The following is a 21,465-nucleotide window of genomic DNA, read 5'->3' as shown; positions in this document are numbered from 1 at the left end:
TTCTCTCCCCAGCTCTGATTTTGTGATTTGTTGCTGCCTTAGTTTCCTCATCTGTAGGATGGGAATAATAATGGCCGTGTTGGTGAAGGTTGTACATTTATGATTGTAAACTCAGTAATGAACAACTTTATCTGTGGAGAAGAAAAACTAAATACAAAACAACCTTGTAACTATGATATTTAAAAACTAAATAAATAAAATTATCCCCCCACCAAATAATGCCAGTGTTTTGCTTGTTGGGTGTTTCTACAGGTTCAACCAACATTGGAGCATTATATAAGAATGTCCTAGGGAATCAGCAGCAGGATTGCTCCCCAACCCCTCCATCTAGCATTTTGCTTTATCTTTCTCAAGAATCTTAACTGATTTTTGTTGGTGGTGGTGGTAGTGGTTTGTTTTTGGACCATACGCAGCAATGCCAAGGGCTTAGGGTCTCAACTCAATTACGTGGGGGGCCACAGGAGGAAAAGCCGGGGTGATCCTTGAGTGCAAAGTCCAGTAGTAAGCCTTGAACATTGGAGGGTGGTGAACCCAAACAACTAAAACAAAACAAAACAAAGATTCCTCTAGGGCAGGGCCACAAAATGTTGTACAGAGGGCCGTTTGCGGCTTGAGGGCCGTGAGTTTGAGACTCCTGGCTTATAGGCTCTGTTCTCAGGAATTACCCCTGGTGATGCTCAGGGAACTATATGGGATGGGTGAGGGTCGAACTGAGGTCAGCCATATGCAAGGCAAGCCAAACATCCTCCCTGCTATACTATTGCTTTCAGTTCCTAATTTTACTTATTTATTTTATTTTATTGTTTGTTTTGGGTCACACCCAGCAGCACTTCAGGGGTTACTCCAGGCTCTGTGCTCAGAAATTGTTCCTGGCAGGCACAGGGAACCATATGGGATGCAGGGATTTGAACCAGTGTCCGTCCTGGATTGGCTGCTTGCAAGGCAAACGCCTGTTCAGGGGGTTACTCCTGACTATGCTCACAGAAATCGCTCCTGGCTTGGGGATTAAACTGTGGTCTGTCCTAGGTTAGCACGTGCAAGGCAAACGCCCTATGGCTGTGCCTACAGCTCCGACCCCTAATTTTTTTGTTTTTGTTTTTGGGTCACACCCGACAGCACTCAGGGGCTACTCCTGGCTCTACACTCCGAAATCAACCCCAGCAAGCTCGGGGGACCACATGGGATCCAGGATTCAAATCACAGCGTCCTTCTGCATGCAAGGCAAACGTCTTACTGCTGTGCTAGTCTCTCTAGCCCCCCTAATTTTTTTTTAAATGATGCTACGGTACTGCTTTTTCAGTTCTCTCATTTGATTGGTCAGTGCAAACTGCCTGGGCTTTTTTCACTTCCGTGATCTCTGCTTTCCTATCTGCTGGACTCACTTTCATTACATTCGTCAGGCATCTTCTTAATATGCTACATGTTTCTGGGTGGGGTGAAATCCCTGCTCAGATCTGGGCATACATCATCAGCTTGGATTCTGGCTCACCCATCAGTACCATATAGTTTAAGCATGGTTGGAGCTACAAGAGCCCTATTCTGCTGCTGAGTAAATGAGTGAGGCTCACATGCTGTGCTTAGATCTACACTCCAGCAGCTGCTTCCCAGCTGTACTAGGTTTCAAGGGCTGTGTGCAGGCCCCCAAAATTGTCCCCCAGTTTGACATGAGTCAGAGAGTAGAAAAGCTTCTTCCATCCGGTCCTTTCTTCAAAGTCCACCAGTGACGGCATGCCCTGGTGGTTGAGTGAGAAGAGAATGGACATATTTCTTGACTTTCCAGAGCCCAGAAAACAGGCTTCCCACATAGAAGCTCAGGGGGTTGGGGCAGATTCCTCTTCAAAATGTCTCCCCTTTTGCCAGAAAAAACAAAAAGTGCAGTCCTGTTGTTCTTGCCTCGCTTGCAGAGACCTGGGTTCAAATCCCATGTTTCTCTGAGCCCTACCAGGAGTGATTCCCCAAATGCAGAGCCAAGCACAAGTCCTAAGGACCACGGGGGTAGCCCCCAAACCAACAGCAGCAACACTGTCTTCCAGGTAGATCACATCCTTGTCTGCCTTGGGATCGGTGATTCAGACCCAGTGAGACTCACTTCCTCTCCCTGCTCCATTTTCTTCAGTTAGTCTTGCCTTTTGGAAATGTTAGTATGGAGGTGGGGTGTCTTGGATCCTCCTTTGGAGAGCAGCTTTGACTTTTTCTTTTTGACTTTGACTTCTGCGTCCTGTGTGGCCACACAGCATGGGCCTCTGCCACTCACTGCCCTGCATTGTCATTAGCCTCGTGGTCTCAGGGGTGTATTAGGTCTATCCCCACAGAGGTAGGATTTGTTTTTTAGAGTCAGAAAGAAGTTTCTTCTGTTTCTTAAAAAGTTCCCCCTCCACCTACAAGATCGTTGTCTAGATCATGTGTATTTATTAGTTTTCATTTTGGGGCCACACTCAATGATATTCAGGAATGACTCCTGGCTCTGCACTCAGGGATCACTCCTGCTGGTGTTCATATGGGGACCATATAGGATACAGGGATTTAAACCTGGGTTGGCCACATGCAAGGCAAGCTTCTTCCCCACTGTTTTATCTTTTCCACATCATGTATATCTAATCAAGAGATGTTGATTGAAGCACAGCTACCACAAATAACTGTTCTTCATTACTGACTGTTGCATTTTTGCTTTTCAGTATCTGGAAATGATGGAATTAGATGTAGGTGATGCCACTCAAGTCTATGTAGCATTCTTGGTTTACCTGGATCTGATGGAGAGTACGTTTCTGTTGTTTTGTTGTTGTGACCTTGGTGGGGAGGGTGAGGGAGTGGGGCTGGATAAAGCTGTTGCATTTTTGGTTTGGGGGCTACCCTCAGTGGTGCTCAGGGCGTACTCCTAGGTCTGTGATCATGGATCACTTCTGGTGGGGCTCGGAACCATATGGGATAACAGGGATCGAACCCAGGTTAGCTGTGTGCAAGACAGGTGCTGTTGCCTCTGTACTGTTGTTCTAGCCCCCGAGGGATAGAGCCTTGTTGATGGAAGACAGTAAAACCTCAGCTGTTAATCCACAAACTGCAGTGTGTAATTTACTCCTTCCCATCCAGTCTTGCCAGTCCAAAAAAAAAAAAAAAGTTCAAAACAGAAAAGGAGAAGCCAGGGTCAGGAGTGATGTGAGTGCAGCTGAGAAAGAGGGCATCATGGGGATTTGACCTCTGTTCCCTCTGATGATGTTCTTTCAGGTAAAAGCTGGCATGAGGTCAGCTGCATGGGATTGCCTGAGTTGCAGCTCATTTGCCTGGTAGGCACGGAACTAGAAGGAGAAAACCCACAGACAGTGGTGCCTGCGCCTGTCACTGCCTCCCTCAGCCACAACAGGTATGTTAACAGGTGCCTCTGCATGATGCCCCCTTGAGTCTGGAGTCAGAGGAAGTTCAGGCTTTGTCCTGAGGCCAGGAGTGCAGAGAATTAAGTTTCCCAGGTGGTTGGTAGAGGAATGTTTGAACTGATCCTCCAAGCCTTCGTATTGTGCCGGACTCAGAGACTAGGATAGAGAAAGACCTGAGGGCAAGGCAGAAAGAGCATCAGTCTTTACCAGGTGAACATGCAATAGAGGCATTAGTGAGTATACAGACCGCCCCTGCAGTGTAGGTTGGTGGGAGGCCAGATTGGCACATGAGATGCACTCGGGAGAGTTTGAACCCAGTGTGGTCCTTCTGAGCCCCCTTTTTGTTTTGCTCACTGGCATGCAGAGTTGGATTGCTATGGCAGCTTCATGATCCCAACATGAGCCCCATGGACACAGCACAGACTTCTCTAAAGGGCTTGGTCTGTAGCCTGCTGACCCCTTTCTCGGGTCAGCATGAACTAGTCATCTGCCCACCTCTGCAGTGTCTCTCTAGGGGTTTGGGGGGGAGTGTTGCAGCTCTAAAAGGCAGGAACCCCTCTTCTCCGACTGTGTTCTCCTTTCACCCAACCCTGAACTCCATGCTGGTGCCTCCAGACTCTCTTGCCTCCATTATTATCTACCTTCTACTCTTGCTCCCTGAAAATCTCTTTTCTTTATCTGAGCCCTTACTCTGCACATAATATGATGATGTGATCTCCAGAATCATGTACTGGGCATGCTGAAAGACCACCGGGAATTGCACAGACCTGCACTGGGCATGGTGCAAGCCTTAGTCTGCTCTGCGGATAATGCATCTTGGGGCTCTGCACCCTTTCCTCTCCCTGCCCCTCATCCAAGGAAACTGTCCTCTGGAACCCCTGTTCATTGAAAGTCATGTTTTCTATTAGAACCTCTCCTCTTTTTTATAATTTGTGATTTTGGGAGGAGGATGTGGAGAGGGTCTCAGGGATTGAACCCAGGACTCATAGACTTGAAGTCTGTGCTTGGAGCCCCCCACATCTGCTTTCCTGATGGAAAATGTTAGTGATTCACTTTCTCTCTGGGTTGGTTTGGTTTTCTCTTTGGTGCCAAACCGGCAGTGCTCAGGTTTTAATTCTAGCTCTGTGCTCAAGCTATTGGAGCTTGGAGACCCAATGGGATGCCAGGGATTGAATCTATGTCAGCCACATGACCTTCTGCAAATGCCCTCCTCGCTATACTATGGCTCCAGCCCCAGCGATCCACTTTGAGGTTTCAAACTATTTTCCCAAGTGGTTGCCTCACTTCCTTCCTGCCTACATCTGGAGCAAAATCCTTTACAGCTGACATTTATTGCTGCTAGGCTGAGGCACTTTGGCCAGTTGAATTGGAGGCACCATTGTGGCCGGAGTTTGCATTGCTCTGATGACTGATGTGACGAACCTTTTTCTTGCTAGTGTCTGGAGAAAATTTGGGTACAAGTTCCTAGTTTTTGGTATTTTGGTTTGTTTCTTTTTTTTTGGGGGGGGGGGGGAGGTGGTTTGGGTCAGCTGCGTGCCTACTGACAGACATTTGTCAGTAGGCAAATGTCCTACTGTTGTGCTGTCGCTCCGGCCAGTTTTAAAAGGCTTCTCTGCTGTTTTTTTATGAATAATATATGTGGTTTGGTTTGAGGGGCATGCTCAGTGGTGCTCAGAGGCTACTTTCAGCTAGGTGCTCAGGGACCTAGTAGTGCCAGTGCAGGAGCCCAACCCCCAGCATGTAAAGTTTGTGTTCTGGTTCTCTTGAGCTACCTCTTGGCTCAGTACTTTGCAATCGAAATCTTGATCTTTAGTGGAGTATGCTCTTGACACATAGGATGTCCGGATTCCGTTGCCAGAACCCATGGTCTCCAAGCATTGCTTGGAGAAATCCTGGAACAGTGAGCACCATTGGGTGTCCCTCAAAGAAAAGAAAATGAAAAGAACATTCATCCCATTTAAGGGTCTCTCCAGCTCCAAATAACTTTGGGTAGCCCCAAAATGAACAAAAACAAACAAACAAACAAACAAACAAAAAAGAAAAGAAAAGAAAAGAAAGAAGGCATTTAGCTAATTGAAGGATCATTTTAGTCCCCACTTAACTTTGAGTGGCCCCCAAACAAAAAACTGATCTTCAATCTCTCCAACCCCCAGATAGCTTTTCAGGTGAGTGTTTCTGTTCTTGGAATAGAGGCTAGTGGAGGGGAATTGCTGGGTCTCGGAGAGGTTCTTTGGAAAAAGGTCTTGAAATCTTTCTAGCTGTTTTCTGGAGAGGCTGAACAAGGGTCCTTTCTCAACACACGTGCTCACTGACACCTCTTGTTTGAATTCTGGGAAATATAGGCACTTCTCACCAGTTTGAGCCACTGCCTTCTTGTTGTTGGTTGTTTGTTTTTTTGGGGGGGGGGGGTTGGGCCACACCCAGCAGTGCTCAGAGGTTACTCCTGGCTATCTGCCCTCCTTGTTGTTTGGATTGTATTTCCCTGGTATCAGTGATGATGGGCACTTTTTCATATACCTGGGGCCTGGGTATTTGCTCTGGGGAACACTTCTGTTCAGTTTCTGATCCCCACTTGTTGATGGGTTGGTTATCTTTTTGATGGCATGTTCTGGATACTTTGTAAATCTTGACCATTCAGCCTTTGTCAGATGACTGGTTTGCAACTGTTTTTCCCACTCATTGGGGCGTCTTTTTATTAGTCATTTTCATTGTTCATATTCTCTTGAACTTACTACCGGTTTATGTTTATTTTCTTTGTACTTGGTTTCACTGTCATTGCTTTTTTGTTTTTTTTTTTAAGACATCAAAACTATTCATCTGTGAGATCCCTATCCTGTGAGATCTTTCTGTTTCAGACTCAAAAGTGTAGATTTGGCAATAATTTTGATTCAAATAAATCAATTAAAATAAATTTGAATTCAAAGCTTTTTGTGTTGGGGAGACTTCCTACTGCATTTCTCAAAATCCTTCTTTTGTGTTTTCTAATTGCTACAACAAATATAATCTGAACTGGCATAATTTTTATAGCATTTGTTTGGGCAAGGGGTGAACCTATGGAATGAACCTGAATTCAGTCCCAAGAAATAAAGTCACTTGGAGTCAAAAGAATTTCATAAGAAGTACAGATTTGTGTTCCATGGATTGCTCAAATTTTCTAGCTGGCGATTATCACTTGTCTGCTTTTATTACTTCGAGCTAGTTTTCTTCTTAAAATAGGATTAGTTGGAAAGATGACTTGGGCATTTTTATATTTTTGAATTTAGTAGCTCGGAGCACTTAAGTCTTTGTGTCTTGTTTTTGTATAAATATTCATAATTATATCGTGCAGAGGAATAAAAATAAACTGAAAATAGCACAGATGAGGCCCAGTACTTACTATATTTATTTTGCGTTTGGTGGCATAACACTTTCTCAATTCAAAGTATGCAAATGACTTTTTAATAAACAACGATTTGTGTGTGTGTTTGATTTTGTATCCTGTCTTTAACAAGAGAATTTTTGTAGAGAGTAGGAATATGAATGCCTATTTTTGCACCCACCTATTCTTCCTTTATAAAATGTTCTATATCTCAGAGTACTCTGGCTATTTCAGGTGTCTGGGAATCTAGGAATCTAGGAATTTTCCTTCAGCAACACTGACAAAAAAGAAAAAAAAGAAGTATGACTTTGAGTCTCCAAAAAGCCTCAGTTTCATGAGGCTGGTCCTGAAAGTATTTGGGGGACAAATGTGGGAGGTGACTGAGTACTTTAGAGTGCAAACAGTTCTGACCCTGTTCTCTGGCCGCCTCGACAGGACAGGAATCGCCCCGTGTTCACTCTCACTATTTGCCAGATAATACAGCTTCACTTGTTTTAGGTTTAGATGTTTCCTGAGTGACAAGTGTGTGTGTGTGTGTGTGTGTTTGGTTTAGATGTTTTCTGAGTGACAAGTGTGTGTGTGTGTGTGTGTGTGTGTGTGTGTGTGTGTGTGCTGGTTGGGTGAGAAGGACCTAAAGTTGGGAATATTATATTTAACTGTGACATTCTCTTGACAGTGATATTTGGCCCCAAAGCTTGGTTTAGAAAATTGATTTTGTCTCATTTCCTGGCAGTTGTTGGATGGGTTCTGGGGAGGATAGATGGATTGTCCCGGGTTCAGACATGTGAGCTCCCTCCATGTTCATAGTACCTCCATTCCTTTACTTAGTGCTTGGTAATTAGAATCACGGAGAACAGATGAGTCCTTTGGTGGAAGGTGTATTGGACCTTACATGGAAGTATCTGGACAGAGTCAGTTCTGTTCCCAGCTAAACCCAATGCTCAAAAACCCACTGTTAGTTTCTTTTGTTGATCATTTTCTAATTCTATAAGCTGCGTCATTAAGCTGTTCATGTATGGTCCTTCTTCCTTCCTGATGTGTGCTTGCAAAGCTATAAATTTTCCTCTTAGTACCGCTTTTGCTGTATCCCATAGGTTCTGATAGTTTGTGTTTTCATTGTCGTTTGTTTCCAGGAAATTTTTGATTTCTTCTTTGATTTCATCTCGGACCCACTGGTTGTTCAGTAGTAGACTGTTTAATTTCCAGGTGTTAAATTTTTTCTTCTGTGTCCCTTTGTAGTTCACATCTAACTTCAGAGCCTTGTGGTCAGCAAAGGTAGCCTGCAAAATTTCTATCTTCTTGATTTTATGGAGGTATGTTTTATGTGCCGGCATGTGGTCTATCCTGGAGAATGACCCATGTGCGTTGGAAAAGAATGTGTATCCAGGTTTCTGAGGATGGAGTGTCCTATATATATCTACTAGGCCTCTTTTTTCCATTTCTCTTTTCAGGTTTAGTATATTTTTGTTGGGTTTCCATTTGGTTGACCTATCAAGTGTTGACAAGTCTGTGTTGAGGTCTCCCACAATTATTGTGTTATTATTGATATCCTTTTTCAGATTTGTCAACAATTGTATTAAATACTTTGCTGGTCCCTCATTGGATGCTTATATGTTTAGGAGAGTGATTTCTTCCTGCTGTACATATCCCTTGATTAGTATATAATATCCATCTTTGTCCCTTACAACTTTTCTAAGTATAAAGTTTGTGTCATCTGATATTAGTATGGCCACCCCCACTTTTTTAAGGGTGTTGTTTGCTTGAATGATATTCCTCCAGCCTTTGATTTTGAGTGTATGTTTATTCTGACTATTCAGGTGTATTTCTTGTAGGCAGCAGAAGGTTGGCTTCAGTTTTTTGATCCATTTCGCCAGTCTGTGTCTCTTAACGGGTGCATTTAGTCCATTGACATTGAGAGAAATAATTGTCATGGGATTTATTGCCATCTTTGTGTAGAAGTTTGGTGTGTTTTTTGTTCTGTCTTGTCTTTAGAATAGATCTTTCAGTTTTTCTTTTACGGCTGGTTTTGAGTCTGTAAAGTTTTTGAGCTGTTGTTTATCTGTGAAGCCATGTGTACTTCCTTCAAACCTGAAAGTGAGTTTTGCTGGGTGCAGTATTCTTGGCGAAGCATTTATTTCATTGAGTTTTGTCACTATATCCCACCACTGCCTTCTGGCCTTGAGTGTTTCTGGTGACAGGTCTGCTGTAAATTTCAAGGAATGTAATTTCCCTTTTCGATCTTGCTGCTTGCAGTATTCTATCTCTATCTGTGGGATTCATCATTGTGACTAGGATGTGTCTTGGGTGTTTCTCCTGGAGTCTTTTTTAGCTGGTACTCTTTGGGCATGCAGGATTTGGTCACATGTTTCTTTAGCTCTGGTAGTTTCTCTGTGATGATGTTCTTGACTGTTGATTCTTCCTGGAGATTTTCTTCTTGGGTCTCTGGGACTCCAATGATTCTAAAGTTGTTTCTGTTGAGCTTATCAAAGACTTCTATTTTCATCTGCTCATATTCTTTGAGTAATTTTTCCATTGTCTGATCATTTGATTTAAGGCTTTTTTCCAATCTCTTCTGCTGTGTAAAGTGTTATGCATATCATCTTCCAGTGCACTAATTCTATCCTCAGCTGCTTTTAACCTGTTGGAAAGCTCATCCATTATGTTCTTCAATTCGTCTACTGAGTTTTTCAGACCTGTTATTTGACTTGATATTTCAGTTTGGAGTTTTCTGATTTCTATCTTCATATTCTCTTGATTTTTATTAGTGTTCTGATCTATACTTTCTTTGAGTTCTGTGAGCATCCTCCATATTTCTTCTCTAAACTCCATTTCTGAAAGACTGCTTAGGTGGTTGGCCATTGTTGGGTCATCAGAGTTTCCATCTTCATTCTCTATGGCTGAAGTTGGTCTGCGTAGTTTCCCCATTGTCACGCTTATGCTGTGGGTTTTTCTACGTGTTGTGGTAGTATTCATTGGCTAGGTGGAGTGTGCAGCTGCGAAGTGAAGCAGAGCAGCTGCGCTCCTCTGCTTCGACCCCTTATAGGTGGGCTTAAGGGGGCCAGCAGAGTCAGCTTTATCCGCAACTCCGGCCCGGAAACACTCACCTCAGCCGAGGCAAGCCGTCAGGGGATGAATGCCAGAGAAGATCAAAGTTTCCAGGTTGAAGCAAGCTGGGGGAAACCCCAAAATGTCTGCCAAGCTTAAGGGGTCCAGCAGAGTCTGTCTTATCCACAACTCGGGCCCAGAAAGACACACCTCAGCCGAGGCATGCCCTCATGGGATTAATGCCGGAGAAGATCAAAGTTCTCAGGTTGAAGCAAGCTGGGGGAGGCCCCAAAATGTCTGCCAAGCCTAAGGGGCCCAGCAGTCAGCTTTATCCACAACTCCGGCCCAGAAACACTCACCTCAGCCGAGGCAAGCCGTCAGGGGATGAATGCCAGAGAAGATCAAAGTTCCCAGGTTGAAGCAAGCCAAGGGAAGCCTCAAAATGTCTGCCGAACTTAAGGGGCCCAGCAGAGTCTGTTTTATCCACAACTCCGGCCCGGAAACACACCCAAAAAGCCTTTTTTTTAATTAAAGAATAAACTTTGCCTCATTCTCTGTTTCATAAATGAACTGCAGGTCTTTTTATCTCTGCCAGAATTAATGAAGTTTTAAATATAGTCCTGAGAGGCCGTCAATCGTAATTTTTTTTAAAAGAACTTTAAGTGGATTTTATTAGCCTTTTACATATGCTCTCAGTAGTAATCTAGATAATAAAAATGAATCCACTGTTTTAGTCCATCCTGTTCTGTGTTTTGAGAGAGAGGGGAAAGGGCTATATTGGAAATAGTGAGAAGAGTGAACTGGAATTTATCTTTCTTTTGCTAAAATAATGGGCCTTTCAGTCCAACTGTTATAAATGTCTCTCATTACCTTTTCTTTATACAGTGAGTATAAATCCCATCATAGACACTCACAGCCTAGCTTGCAGGGGGAAGCATGTCTTTGTTTTAAGGGATGCTCAAGTGGAAAAATCGCAGGTGACCTTCATGTTTGCTCAGCCTCCCAGGGACCTTTGGAAGACAGTTTATCCTCTTCTAAAAGAATATTCCTGAGGGTTTGTTTCCCACCACTTTTCTAGCTAGTTCGCTGTCATTACAGCCCCTAACCCTGCACCCCTTGTAGTGATCCTGATTGTAATACACACTTGTACCTCTGAACCTCACAGTTTCATCATCACAGCAGCTGTTGTTTCTCTTTTCCTTGGGCCTGGGCTGGTGTTTGGCACTAAAAGATTTTAGTGATGGACTCAATAATGAATTTTCAGCAGCTGAGTTCTTCAGATAGAGACTCGCTGAATAGCAAACAGCCTTCCAAGAGTTGTGGAGAAACTCCAAGGTTGCTAACATGTAACTGGAGCTTTTGTTCAAGGCAGGAACATGTGTGGAAGGTCAAAATAGTCCTCCATTTCTCCTTTCCCTTCAGGTGCCCCTGCCACTCTTTCAACCCTTCCTTTTCCATATTGTCTTGGGCAGAAGAGTTGTAGTGATGGTAGAGAATTAAGAGATGTGCTGAGTAAGGTGACTAAGTCCTGAAATACTTTCTTTGTTAAGAGCCATCCAGTATCCCTTCCCTAGAATCCAAAGATCATTTCTTGGCCAGAATTTAATTCCTTATTACCGTCATTTAAGAGCCATTGTTTTTAAGATGTGGGGCCACACTTGGTGATGCCCTGGGCTTATTCCTGGCTCTGCACTCGGGAATCACTCCTCATGGGGCTCAGGGGACCATATGGGATGCTGAGGATCAAACCTGAGTCAGTGACATGCAAGGCAAGGGCTTTACCCGCCGTACTATTTCTTCAGCCCTGGAGAACTCTTGTTTAATTTGAAGCCTGAAATCTAACTGATGGGCAAATAACTGATTTCTTTCAGCTGGCTCCCCTACATACCAGGAGGCTGTCCTCGTATAACCTCTGTTGGGGATCCGATGAATCCCCCAGTTCTGGCAGCTGCTTTCAGTAAACACAGCACTATTTCCTTTTAGTCTTTTTGTTTGTTTGTTTTGTTTTGTTTTGTTTTTGGGTCACACCTGGCAGTACTCAGGGGTTACTCCTGGCTCTATGCTCAGAAATCGCTCGACAGGCTCGGGGGACCTTATGGGATGCCGGATCCGAACCAATGAGCTTCTGCATGAAAGGCAAAAGCCTTACCTCCATGCTATCTCTCCAGCCCCCTTCCTCTTAGTCTTAAGGAAAAAAATTTTTTTTTACTTGAACAGAGAGAGCTTCCTTCTGGGGCCAAGAGCCAGACTAGTTGTGGGCAGATGTCAGAAACCCCCACAGTCAGCTCGCAACCTTCATTTTGACTAGGAGCTTGTTGGCAGGCATCTCAGAGGTGATCTGTGGCCAGGCAGCCTTTTGGGACTGAGTGCCCCATCCATCACCATGGCTCTGATGACCCTGGCATCTTGCTGTGTGTTTGGTCTTCACCGTTGTTGCATCACTGTGTCATGATGGACGGTTTTAGCCAATCCTGGAGAGCCAGAGACAGCCGTTGGTGACCTCCTTAGAAGCCACTGGAGCTCATTGGTTGACCCCAGTGAAGAGAAGAGAATCCAAGATGCCCACTCCTTCAAGATGAATGTGACAGATTTGGACTCCATAGTTCTCTTCTCATGGGGCAACCCTTGGCCATTGCAATGAGCATCAGTTCTTCAACCCTCGTGTCTCTTGAACACTGCCTGGTTTTGATGGTTGGAGGGAGCTTGGCAGGAACATGAGCCATGCTTATAGGTGGCTTGGAGGTCTGGCTACCAAGTGAATCTTTCCCACGTGCCAACCTCAGCAGTTTTCAAGTTGATTTTAACAGACTTCAGAATTCACTGCCCCTCTGAAGGTTTAGGAGAACCCAAATTCTATTTGTTGCGCAATATCAAATTTTTTTGCCACTCGTCAATAACTCCATTAACTTGAGTTTTTCTGAAGGTGGATGTTTTCCGGGAGATTCCATGAATTCCAACATCTGAAATTCTTAGTATTTAGCAGAGCTTCAGTTTTCCAAAGGTGTATTTCTAACAGCTGCGAACTATATATACAAGAAAAAAAAACGTTAATCTTAAAATGATTAGTTTTAATTGCTAGATGAAACCATCTCTGATATTTTCCCAAAGAACAAGAGATGTAGTTAAAAAAAAATCTCGTTTATGGGACCAGAGTGGGAAGGGCATTTGCCTTACATTTATCCAAGCTGGGTTTGATTCCCAGCATCCCACGTTTTCCGAGCTCTCCAGGACTGATTCCTGAACACAGAGCTAGGAATAACCCCTGAGCGCTGCTGGATATGGCCCACAAACCAAGAAAGAAAATCTCATTCTGTGGTTTCTAAAATAAGGTTTCAAACTGGAAGTTTATTAGGAGTTAAGTGAGATTAGTGTCTTTTAATCTCTAATTGGCTACGCAGTGACAGTTCACTTATTCCCTGCGTTTTGACTGTCTGGTAGGACTTTCTACGTGGCACTTAGTTATTTTTATTATTAATACTAATAAGCTGAGAAGGTGCCAGCTGTTGACTTAAGGCAAAGGCAATATTCTGAGAGTGCATTTGTATCTTCTAAAGACAACAAACAAGGCCAGTGTGGAATGGGGAAGATGGCTGGGAATTACTCATACCAGCTGTTAAGAATAGCTGAGTGAAGAGCCAAGACCAGGATGTTTTTTAGGAGCTCCCTTAGAACAAGGCCAACCCACTGTTGATTTTGTTCTGCTGAGAGGACTCTTCGCTCATCCCCACCCACCACACAGGAGAAATATTGCTCAGAGATGGGAACTTCCATTCCCTTTGGACAGCTCTCTTCCTCAGCTAGAAGACAAAACACCTTCACAACTCACCTTATTTTCTGATGTCTGGGCTTACCACAGGGCTGTGGGGCCTCTGACAGTTTGTTTTTGCTGTTCAAGGGAAAGCGCTCTGGAAACAACTGTGAAGGAAATGGAAATTTCTAGCCTCAATCCCAGCACACAGCCCTAATTCCACATAGTTCATTTTAGGAGATACATGCACAAGCACACAACCACACATAGACATACACACATGTGATAGGCAGTATCACAGCTTGAGAATTGGAAACTGGCTCAGAGCTGTGCTTCTGAGTTATTTCCCTCATCATGCCCCTTCCTTTTTGTGCTTGTCAATTTGGGATGTTTATTCATTTATTTTAATTTTTTTTTGGTGGGAGAGAGGTGCCAGGCCCAGCAGTGCCACACTCTGGCACTGCACTCAGCGATTACCCCTGCCTCTGCACTCAGGAATCACTCTGGTGGGCTCATGGGACCGTATGGGCTCCTGGGAATGGAACCCAGGTCAGCTGCTAGCAAGGCAAGCACTTAACCCACTGTACTACTGCTCTGGCCCCCAATTTGGAATGTTAAAAGAAACTTCAACAACTTTTTTTCCTTCCATCTTAGTTGCGTTCCAGAGTGCCACAAACTCTTAATTCTCCCGCATCTCTGAACACTTTCTTGATGAAACCAATTATGCCCATCTTTTTGTTAAATATTCTGAACTCAACATCTGGAATGGTTTGATATGCAGTCATATTCTTATTGGTTCTTGCCAATTGCTTCTTCACAGTGCATGTTTGACTTCAAGTTTGTCTGGTTTGAGTATTTATAGTAACCATTGCTCTTTGTTTGAGGCAGGTTGAACGTTGGAATGCTGGTGGGGAAGAGCATTTAGCAGATGCATTTTCTGGGTTGTGCTTTATGTATATACATGTACATCTGCTTCACATTATAGTTTCAGGGGGAAGAGAGTTATTTTTGTTGTTGTTGTTTTTGTCTTTGGGTCACACCCTACAGCGCTCAGGGGTTCTTCCTGGCTCTACGCTCAGAAATCACTCCTGGCAGGCTTGGGGACCATATGGGATGCCGGGATTCGAACCACTGTCCTTCTGAATGCAAGGCAAACGCACTACCTCCATGCTATATTTCTGCCCCAAAGAGAGTTATTTTTAACCGATTTGCTTTGCAAGTGGCTTCCAGTTGTCCATTTACATTCATGCTGAGAAGTGAGACTTCCTATCAATACAAAATAATTTTTTTCTCTCTCCTCTCTCACCTCTAGTTCACTGTCATGTAAATCAGTATAGGTGAAAGTGATTTATTTTAAGGGGAGAGATTTAGATACAGAGATTTTTTTTTTTTTTTTTTTTTTTGGTTTTTGGGCCACACCCTGTGGCGCTCAGGGGTTACTCCTGGCTATGCGCTCAGAAGTTGCTCCTGGCTTCTTGGGGGACCATATGGGACGCCGGGGGATCGAACTGCGGTCCGTCCTAGGCTAGCGCAGGCAAGGCAGAGATACAGAGATTTTAACCAGATTTGCAAGGGAGTGAAATTCGTACAGGTATATAGTAATATTTGTGTTTTTGAGCACCCAACAGTTTGCAAAGCCTTTTCACATATTCACCTCATCGATCCTTAGGATTGTTCCATGTGGGCACCAGAGGGCTCTGTTTCATATCTGAGCACCATTTGCTGAGATGAATTTCTCCACTAAATTGTGAACCTATGTACCTTTGTCAGCTGGCCCAGGAAGCCAGGGCAATAGTGCTTGCCTTGCATACAGATGATGTGGGTTTGATTCCTGGCACCACACCCGGACTTGATCCCTCAGTGCAGAGCCAGGAGTAATCCCTGAGCACTGCTGGGTGTAGCCCAAAACAAACAACTGGTGGCATATTAAGTAATATTGTGTTTAACCATTTTAGTACAAGAGACTATAGGGAGAGCCAGATCTTTTTGGAGCAAGCAAATAACATAGAGTATTTGTTTCTTCATCCCAGACCTTGAATGTTTCATGTTCAACTGCTCTTTTTCTTCTTCCTTTCCTGAGGCTCATTTTAGGCTCACTAGCCCTTCTGCTCTATTCAGTCTATTACTCAGCAGATATGACACTTAGAAATTTCAAGTTCCAGTTCCAGGAGTTCTTTTTTTTCCAGAATTCTTGTTTTTCCTTCATGCATTTTTGTCAGTTGGTGCCTTGATCTTGCATTTCTGGCAGCTGACTCGGAGCCTGGAACCCACTTTTCTGGCATTCAAGTCTTTCCAGGATCATCCTTAAGTTTTCTACAGAATCTCTATTGCTTTCCTCTCAATTTTTTTTTCTTTTTTTCTTTTAAGTGGGCTTTTTAAAATTGAACTATAGTACAGGGCTTTGAGTTTTTGCCATTACTCAGACATCAGTATGTAAGCAGAGCCTGAGGTCAGGCCCTACTCCAAAGAACTCATCCTTTCCTGGACCTTCCAAGCAGAGATAGATCTGCTCTGGAGGGTCCACTGGGAGTTGTTGTAGACCTTCCCCGGCCATTTGACTTCTGAAGGCTGGAACAGTAGATCTTTAGCAAGGTTGGGATTGGCTCTGGCTTGCTGCTGGCCATCCCCTTCCTAGTTGTTATTGGCCAGCCTGGCTTGCTACTGGCTGTCTCCTCCCAGCTGTGTTTGACACTGGCTTGGTGTTTCCTCCAGATGTTCCAGCTGCCTCTTAACCTAGTAGACTTGCCAGGAGGGAAAATGAGTGCGCAGGAGGGCCTGGCACTCCTCTCATAGGAGGCCAGCCTGAGTCTTCTGGCTCTCAAGTTGCCTGGGCCTCTCCTGTCCTTTTGTGGGCCCCATGAGCAGTTTCCTAAGGAAGTGGAATGACTTACTAGATATCCCAACTAGGACATGGGCCCCTTCTCCGGGGAATTCATTCTTCTAAACAGCCCATGTATTTGCATCTTGTTTATGGCCTTAAGTAAATTTGGTGTGTGTGCTCTGTTATAGCAGGGCTGGTCTTTGGCACAGCCTTTTTAGCTCATCCCCGTCTTCATTAGAAGTGGAACGACCTTTGGCTCTGACTTTTGAGTAAATAAAATGGCAAACAAAAGTAGACCTCCCTGGTGCTGAGAGCTGCTTCTTGTTGGCTGCCTTCCTGGTGCCATGCGCAGCCAAGACCCTTTCTCAAAGGGCCCCTTTAGGCTTTATTGAATCATTTTTAACTTTTTGGTCAAAAACAAAACAAAACAAAAACAAAGCAATAAACAGGTGTGACCCAATTTGCCAAGTTCTGATAGATGCTACAAGTTGTTTGATTTTGTTTTTGAATATTTTACTGAGCTAAAAGCAAAGTATCAGTTACTTTTGAACAGTAAAGCCCTAGAGACATCTTTGATCTTGATTCCAGCCCTCTCTAGGGCAGTAAATATGCATTAAGACAGGCCAAGCTTTTGCATGATCTAATAGAAGTATAGAGTACATTTGAGAAAGACATGAGTTTATAGATCAAACTATATGTGCCTGGAAAGTTACTGCCACCATTGGGAGCCTTCATGCAAAGTCTCATTTTTTCTTGTTGAATAACATATTAATTATTGAGTTCTGGATGGTGATGGATGATGGTGAGACGGATGGAAAGAGAGACCTTTCTCTGCCGGCTCGGACCACACGCCTGCAACTCCCTCCAGCCTTTGGGTCTTAGGGTGGTGTCGAGAAAATGATCCACAGGCAATCAGGTTTCAGGAGACATCAACTTTATTAAGGCCCTAGCCACCATGTGTGACTCCTAAGCTTTTAACCTTTTAAGCAGGCTCTTTTCAGCTGCCCTGACATCTCAACTTTTTTCTGCCAGCCACCTCTCTTGCTGAATCCTCTCTCCTTCCTTCAGCTGACTCTCTCCCAATCTATCCTCCTCTTGCCCCTGAGGCAACCCCCTCCTTAGCCTCTCAAGGTCAGCAGAACTGGAAGCCAAAGACCCCTCCTAGATGTGGGCGGGTCTGCTTCTCAAGGTGAGCAAAACAGGAAGTTGGGGGGAGAGGAGGAACTCTTTCTGCCCAGGTTTTTTCTGTATGGATTGTGAACCATTTTTATTAAAGACTTTACTGCATCATGTTAGACTGGCTGCCCAGGAGTGTTGTCATTGTGTTGTGAGTGGGAAGGGCCCCCAGGTCCTACAAAGTTCAAGGAAGAAATGTTGCTAGTGTTTGGAAAAGAGTTCCCATCTTCCCCACAAAACATACTCTTTCTTTTTCTTCATTTGGAGGCCATACCTGATGGTGTTTAGAAACGACTCTGAGCCCTGTGCTCAGGTGTCACTCTCAACAGTGCTCAAGGGACTATGCAGTGCTGGAGTTGGACCCCAGCTCTCCCACATGCAAAGCCTATGCTCAGCTCAGTGAGCCAGACCTCTGTCCTGGAACACTTTATATATCTATTGACTGCCTGGCATCTCAGCCTGGCCAGGGAGGTAGTTCTACATGGGAGACCTCGGCCTTTTGTGGTCATTTCTGAAATGGGTGGTTGGACAGGAAACAAAGCTAGAAGCTCATTTCTCAGCAAATGCTTACCTGCCTGTCACAAGGACACAGGAAGTGGCAGAGAAAGAAACGGAGTAGCCAATGGCCATAAACACAACTACCTCAGACATGATACTAGATACTAAGAGTATACTGTGGCTTAAGTCTCTTCTCAGATCTCCAGTCTCCATTCCCAGAGTCCAAAAGCACAATATTTGCTAGTATAAGAATATTTCAAGGGCCCGGAGAGATAGCACAGCGATGTTTGCCTTGCAATCAGCCGATCCAGGACCTAAGGTGGTTGGTTCGAATCCCGGTGTCCCATATGGTCCCCCGTGCCTGCCAGGAGCCATTTATGAGTAGACAGCCAGGAGTAACCCCTGAGCACTGCCGGGTGTGGTCCAAAAACCAAAAAAAGAAAAGTATTTCAAAGCAGAGGCAGGAGCAATAGCACAGTAGTAGGGCATTTGCCTTGCACACAGCCAACCTGGGGGACGGACCTGAGTTCCATTCCTAATATCTCGTATAGTCCCCTGAGTCTGCAAATAGTAAGAGTAACCCCTGAGTGCTACTGGGGTATGGTCCATCCCCCACCAGAATTGGAGAGGTGTAGAGCAGATAGGATGCTTACCTTGCACGGATCCTGGCTGGTTTGATCCCTGGCATCCCATATGGTCCTCCATGTACCCCCCGAAGTGATTTCTGTGTGCAGGACCAAGAATAAGCCCTGAGTATCACCAGGTGTGTCCCCCCGCCCCAAAGAATATTTCAAAGCAAAGTCTTGAGTTTTTTTCTAGAGGTTCAATAGCTAATAAAAGAGTGAAGATGATCCTCAGCAGGGTACATTGGGTTTAGAAGAGAAACTGAAAGGGACTAAGCAAAGGCCTTGTTGGGTTATTTATGAATCAAGTGTCAAGTGTTTATATGCTAGTTTATCTTTTTCCAATTTCTGCAGGATCAGGCAGCTCCATGAGAAAAAGCACCCTGTCATTTTTCATTTGCCTTTGTGAGAAAGCTCCTCTGGAGGTTACATGTTACTAAATAATATTGAACACTGGCTTTATTAAGGAGATAATAAGTATTTTTAATAGTTTGTGCTCAATAAAAGTTAATAACATTTTAAAAACCTGGATAGTAGATTTGACAAATAATTTTCCCCAGCAAGCAAACAGCTTTTCTAACACTTCATAACTTGACTTTTTAAATTTCCTTTATTTTGGGGCCGGGAAGGTGGCGCTAGAGATAAGGTGTCTGCCTTGTAAGCGCTACCAAGGAACGGACCGCGGTTCGATCCCCGGCATCCCATATGGTCCCCCCAAGCCAGGGGCGATTTCTGAGCACATAGCCAGGAGTAACCCCTGAGCTGTCAAACGGGTGTGGCCCAAAAACCAAAAAAAAAAAAAAAAAAAAAAAAAATTTCCTTTATTTTCTCTTAGCTAAGAATCCTATTGAAGGGGGCTGGGATGATAGCATAGTGGTAAAGCATTTGCCTTGCATGTGGCTGACCCAGGTTGAGTCAAGGTTTGATCCCTGGCCTCCCATGTGGTCCCCTGAGCTAGGAGTGATTTCTTTTATTTTTATTTATTTTTTTGTTTTTTTGGGGCCACACCCAGCGATGCTCAGGGGTTACTCCTGGCTGTCTGCTCAGAAATAGCTCCTGGCAGGCACGGGGGACCATATGGGACACCGGGATTTGAACCAACCACCTTAGGTCCTGGATTGGCTGTTTGCAAGGCAAACACCACTGTGCTATCACCCCAGGCCCTAGGAGTGATTTCTAAGCGCATAGCTAGGAGTAACTGTTGAGCATCGCCGGGTGTGGCCCAAAAACCAAAAAAAAAAAAAAAACATATTGAAGTGAAATTAGAGTAGATAATGAAAGTCAAAAATGTAACTGTTCAGATCTCCTAATTATTTTTGTTTGTTTTGTTTTGTTTTGGGGCCACACCCTGGTTCTGTACTCAGAAGTCACTCCTGGCAAGCTCGGGGATGCTGGGGATCAAACCCGGGTCCGTCCCAGATGGCCGCGTGCAAGGCAAAAGCCGTACTGCTGTGTTATCACTCCGGCCCCAGATCTCTTAATTCTGATGCCTGATAAGGGTCTTCAAAACTTTCCTATATAAGCATGGCCTCCCCACTAGACCCCTCAGAAAAATCCAGAAGAACTTGATAACAGTAGGGAATAAGTGGGCAATTGCAAGTTAGTAGTTTAGTGTTTCTCCATCTAAAGGTAGTACTTACTGCACACATGTAAAATAATTATTGTGTACAACAAATAACAACGGCAAACAAACACTTAGTTTAAGATTGTAAAAAAAAAAAAAAAAGATTGTTCCACCAGAAGATGCCAGATTGGAAAACATCTACCTTGATGCATGAAACATTATTTGGGTCTCATGTTTTGTGGGTTCTCTTTGGTATGATTGATTGATTCAAAAGAGAAATTGATTGATACAAAAGAGAAAGGCAACAAGCAGCCTTGGTTGGCAGGAGTTTCTAGATGAGGAGATAGGGGAATATGGGGTGTCAGTCACCCCTAGATCCCTCTCACTTTTCATGCATTCTGACTTTACTTTCAGGATCCGGGAGATCTTGAAGGCATCACGACGGTTGCAAGGGAATCCTGACACTCCCATGTCCTTCACTTTGGCCATTGTGGAATCTGACTCAACCATTGTCTACTATAAACTCACAGATGGGTTTATGCTGCCAGATCCTCAGGTCAGTGGCGGAGGGTCTCGTCACGTGGAGCAAGTGCTGGCTGTCACCCTGGTCCCTTCAGAGAGTTACTTTGGAGACAACTGGCTATAAACAGTTGAAAGGGGAAAACGAGGACATAGTCCTGCGCATGAGCCAGCCATCACTCTGCAGTGTGAACAGCCCCCAGGGGAAAGGCGTGCTTTACATGCCTCAGAAATGGCTGTTTGGCTCAGAATAACGTTCGTGATTCTTTTCATAAAAATAATGATTGCCTTTTACTCTAGAGGCAAGTGTTTCATAGTTTCCCAGAGTATTTCATGAAGTCCTCATGCATTTCATTTACTTGACGATGAATCACCCAAGTGAAACATCCTAAAGCATTTCAACACTAAGAACACTTGTTTGGGAAAGGTGAAACCTGTTGGCATTTTGACAAGCACATGCTTGAAGTGATGCATCGGTTGTCTGTCATTGCTGTGCACACTTCATTGACATTCTGATTTGGTTTTGACATTCTTGAGTGGGGGCTTGCTCCTGATGCAGCATTTTTCTTCATGTTACAGAATGTCTCCCTCAGAAGATGACCCCCGACTCTCTGATGCCCTGGATTCTCAGAGGACTGGAATGGCTGCCATCGTGGGGCCATCTTGGATCTCGGAGACAGTTGTTGGTCTCCCTGCACCCACCCACCAGTTTTCTCTTGGAAGAATAAAACTCCTAGATACAAGA

The 21,465-nt window shown here is 44.3% G+C and overlaps 1 protein-coding gene across 1 annotated transcript in view; it reads left to right on the top strand.

Moving 5' to 3' along the window:
- TSEN15 (tRNA splicing endonuclease subunit 15) overlaps positions 1-21,465 on the top strand; it is a 37,021-nt gene extending 15,556 nt beyond the window's left edge. The window contains exons 4-7 of the mRNA XM_049777573.1: positions 2,676-2,757; positions 3,223-3,358; positions 20,616-20,757; positions 21,300-21,465. Coding sequence (XP_049633530.1) covers positions 2,676-2,757; positions 3,223-3,358; positions 20,616-20,757; positions 21,300-21,320 — 381 coding nt within the window. The 3' untranslated portion in view covers positions 21,321-21,465. The remainder of the gene's footprint in view (positions 1-2,675; positions 2,758-3,222; positions 3,359-20,615; positions 20,758-21,299) is intronic.

This window comes from Suncus etruscus, chromosome 7 (assembly GCF_024139225.1).
Source record: "Suncus etruscus isolate mSunEtr1 chromosome 7, mSunEtr1.pri.cur, whole genome shotgun sequence".
In the NCBI taxonomy this organism is placed as follows: Eukaryota; Metazoa; Chordata; class Mammalia; order Eulipotyphla; family Soricidae; genus Suncus; species Suncus etruscus.
The sequence above is the reverse complement of the archived record's forward strand: the minus strand, read 5'-3'. Positions and strand labels throughout refer to the sequence as shown.